Raw genomic sequence first — 4,322 nt, forward strand, 5'->3', positions numbered from 1 at the left:
TGTAACTTTCTAAAATTATCAGTAATTTAAATATTAGTAAATTGCAATTTTTTATTAATTGCAATTTATTCAATAATTTGGTTTATACATTCTATAAGATTAAATAATATTATAAATTTATAATTTATTTACTTGGCTAGTTTTACTTTACTAACCATTATACTTTCTACTATAATTTTTAGCTTAAGCTAAACTTACATGTATTATTTTTGTTTTTTATTCAATACTTCAATTTACTTTTTTATTTAATTATAATAGTTAATAATAATTGTTTTTATTTATTTATTTTTTTTTTTGGAATATAATATTTATTTTAATGAGTATAGTATTACAAATTTCATGTTTTCTGTTATATTAAAAGATTATTAAACATTGTACCATTTAAAATTAAAAGAACTTTTTTAAAGATTTTGATATTTGATATGGAATTATAATTTTACAATTTACAATATATAGCTTCAGAAATTTATAGCAAAGTTATTATTGATCAAATTAGCAATATTGTTATAAACATATTTATGTAAGTTATTTATATTGAGAGAGTTTTCATATTTGTGTTTACCAATAATTACAATAGGATATCTTTATCTTAATTGAAAAGTGTAAATTCTTGGCTAAAGCCGTAGTAAATTTCAAAATAGTATCCAGTCAATAGTATTCCGGCGGGAGTGTTCCCATCCCACTGTGACTTTCATATGGAGCTTTTCAATTCGGGTAATCAATTTAGCTCGGGGTTTTTTTTGAATGACTGGGGGATATAAACAAAAAAAAAATATTTGCTTATTAAAAGTTTGCAATATAAACAAATATAAACAATGAATATTACTGCGTGCCACAAAAAAAAAAATTTTTCCTTATCGTACAAATCGATAAAAAAAGCACGGATTGGTTATACTGATTAAAAAAAAATTATTAATCCTTTGCATATATAGCGAATAAAAAACATTGTTGATAACGCCTAGAGAAGCATAATGGCGTTTTTTTCTCAATGTTCTCATGATATAATTAATGCATGTCATAAGCGGATATGGTTGTGAGAGATTTTTGCCATAAAAATCATACACAAAAAGGGGAATTTGGTACCACGACACAATTAATTAGATTGTGTTCAAGATTATGTCAAATGTTAGTGATATCCCTTAAAATTGGTAGGTAAACGTGCTAAATTGCCGCTATAACCAAGAAAATCGGGCAAAATTTCCTGGTAATGAAATGTGATGATCAATTATAGAAAAGTCTGGGGTAACAATTAACATGAGAATAGTGAAAAGGCATAGTTACTTGTTAAACTTACATGAGAATATATCATAATCTTTCCCATACGTGGATAATAAGAGGAAAAAGAAATAAAAGAATTTTATTTATGATCAGCAATGCTATTAATATTATATGTTGGTTCAAAATGTGACCTAGAGGCATAAATACCTCATTTTAGTGTTACATGTCTACATTTTCCCTTAATTTGTATTATGATTTTCTTTGCATACAAAAAGCAAAACAATCATTTAATAAGATCTCGTATATTATTTATTACACAATACAATTTAACATTATATATACTCAACTTATTCCTCATTCTTTTCATTTTTTCTTTCTTCGTACACATACATATATATATATACGTACGGTATATGCGTATATTATATATATTATCAACTGCTGTGGATTTTTCTCAAAAAGTATCTTGTTTAAGTAATTATATACTAACCGGTAATATATATACACAAAAATATTTAACTATATATCTATTAACCGGATGTATATATATTGTTAAAATTTTTTAAGTCATAACTCACAATATGGATGTTATGGCAATGTGCTCGTCGCCTCCTATCTCAAACCAATCTGTCCCGAGGAAAATCCCGGAAGCCGTTTCTACTGTGCAGAATTTGCCTTCTCCACCGTATGTATAATATGCGCATATACGTACCTTTTTGACTTTTTTTTTTCACTTTCAAAAGGATTTTACTTATTTTTTCTTCTTTGTTAGGACGGTGAATGAGAAAAAAAATAGATCTTCACTCCCTCTTTTAACTTCTATTTTGCGTTCACCTGTATCTCCCCTGCACGAATTTAATCCTACTCCACTACCACCAAAACCACGTCATGATAACGTTAATTTTCATCAATCTCATCAATCATTTACTCCACAAAGTAATCCTTCGCAAATGAATTATTTACAATCCCCGGAGTCAATTTCTCAATCAATAGCGCAAAGGTCGAACTTAACTTCCCCTTCCTTGTCCTCTCCATATTCATCACCAAATGATACTACTTCATCAATGTGGTCTCCGCCACTTTCCACTAATTCGTATTACCATCAATCACTTCATCCTCCTCCTCCACTGCAATATCCGTACATTCCTCAATCGCAACAACAATCCACGAGACTAATTAATAATCATCCTCGTCCATCTGTCACTACTTCTAATGTTTCGGATTATCTTCCCCCATATGCTACTTCAATTTCATATGGTAGTGATGATGACGGTTATGACAATGATTCTCCTTATATCCAACAAACTGTCGAACAATCTCTTGTTAAAATGGGAAAAGTTGTTGATTATTGTAATCAAATTGTTCATTTTGCTTTACAATATCGTGATATGAAAACCAATTATAATCCATGGAATGGTGCTACCACTCCTCAAATAACTGAATCCCATTTAGCAAATGTTATAAATAGGGCTTATGATGTATTAAATATTGTATCTAGTTTAAAAAGCGAAATAACTGCAAGACCGCATTCAATTGAGGTAAAGATTTTTATTCCGGTAATTAACTAATAAAAGTCAAGGGTTTTTTTTAAAAAAATATTCATTTTAAGCTAAGTCAAGACGAGATTGATTTGATTCGAAAACACAGAACTCTTGGAACAAAATACAGGAAGCGAAACGTAAGTTTTGATTTAAAGTCATTATATTAATAAATTTATTAATAAATTAGCTATTTTAAATTTAAAAGCGTGCTGCGCCTCCTAAACGGTGTCATTCGTGTAATGTATCTGAAACTCCCGAGTGGCGTCGTGGTCCTGATGGTGCAAGAACACTTTGCAACGCTTGTGGTCTCCGTAAGTAAAATAAAATTTGCCTTCTTTCACATCCTTTATTTTAAGATTATTTTCCTTTTATATAGACTTCGCCAAAATGGCAAGGAATCGTACTTTATCTGCTATGCAACAAACTGATCAGCAACAATCATCATCTAGTTCAACTAATATCACCTTAACGACTTCTCCCGTGCCTGAAAATAATGATGTTATTGAGATAATTGATGATTGATTATTTAAACTTTTGTATATTCACGTCGATTGCGTAAAATTCTAAAAATTATTTTTCGTGATTTAATTAATCCCCTTTGTAAATATTTTATTTTACACTACTCGAATAGTTTATTTTCGTGTTTATTTTTTTTATTTTAAAATTATTAAATTTATCTTAAAAATTTTCGTTTGATTTTCGTTCGATTCATTATATTTGTTATGCCACTCTAAGTTTCTCCCCTATTACTATGTTTTATCTTGCGGGGGTTTTTTCCCGTTTTTCATTTCGCTAAATTATATATGTTTATAGTTGTAAGATATCTTGTTATTTTTAATTTTTAAATATATGATTTAAGTATTAAGGTATAAATCTTGAATTTAAAATAAATATGAAGAAAACACTTTTCATGAATTCTCTTTTTGTATAAACGATATATAACAAAAACTTTATATAAGTTAACTTTCAATTTCTTCAGATAATAATTATTGTTATCTAAAAAAATCTATAATGTAGGTACTGTATAGATACTTAAATATTATACCATATATTTATATTTATGGTATTTATGGCCAATAATTAAATTATTAAAGTTCAACTGTTAATTACATTTTATTAAGTATTAAGGGAGCCGTTCAAAATCCGAACAATCAGAATCCCGCTACAACACAAACCCGACGCTCACAATCCCAACAAATCATAATCACGAAACTTCAGAATCCCTTAACCACATTATTCATTATCCCGAAATTCATTATCCCGAAATTATCCTCCTAGCAATTGAAATATAATGACATAATATAAGAAATTCTAAAAAATGATTTATTAAAATCTTTAATCAGTATATTAAAAAAATAAAAAAATTATTATCTTTATGATGCAATAATTTAAATTTTTATTGAATTTAAAAGCAAGATCTTTTTTTTTAGAAAAAAAAAATAATCAAATAAATAAAATTTACGAAAATTTATTTTTCTAATAAACTTGGAATAATAATTCATTTAAGAATGGATGAAATTATACCTTCTCAAAAGGAAAAAGAGAAAATTAATGTTTGTGGCT

General features: G+C 27.6%; 1 protein-coding gene across 1 annotated transcript; it reads left to right on the plus strand.

Annotated features, from left to right (window-relative positions):
• Positions 1-1,589: 1,589 nt before the first annotated feature.
• OCT59_014656 (uncharacterized protein) lies at positions 1,590-3,672 on the plus strand. Its single transcript, XM_066150160.1, has 5 exons — positions 1,590-1,903; positions 1,991-2,756; positions 2,828-2,896; positions 2,965-3,070; positions 3,136-3,672. The coding sequence occupies exons 1-5, from the start codon at positions 1,800-1,802 to the stop codon at positions 3,279-3,281; spliced, it is 1,191 nt and encodes a 396-aa protein (XP_066002354.1). The 5' UTR covers positions 1,590-1,799; the 3' UTR covers positions 3,282-3,672.
• The last annotated feature ends 650 nt before the right edge of the window (positions 3,673-4,322 follow it).

Source organism: Rhizophagus irregularis, chromosome 22, assembly GCF_026210795.1.
Source record: "Rhizophagus irregularis chromosome 22, complete sequence".
Taxonomy (NCBI): Eukaryota; Fungi; Glomeromycota; class Glomeromycetes; order Glomerales; family Glomeraceae; genus Rhizophagus; species Rhizophagus irregularis.

Bases quoted from the DNA above. Each gene is read 5' to 3' on its own strand.
- OCT59_014656 (XM_066150160.1), top strand. From the start codon at position 1,800: ATGGATGTTATGGCAATGTGCTCGTCGCCTCCTATCTCAAACCAATCT. The intron at 1,904-1,990 runs GTATGTATAATA...CTTCTTTGTTAG, and splicing joins CAGAATTTGCCTTCTCCACC to GACGGTGAATGAGAAAAAAA. The intron at 3,071-3,135 runs GTAAGTAAAATA...CCTTTTATATAG, and splicing joins TTGCAACGCTTGTGGTCTCC to ACTTCGCCAAAATGGCAAGG.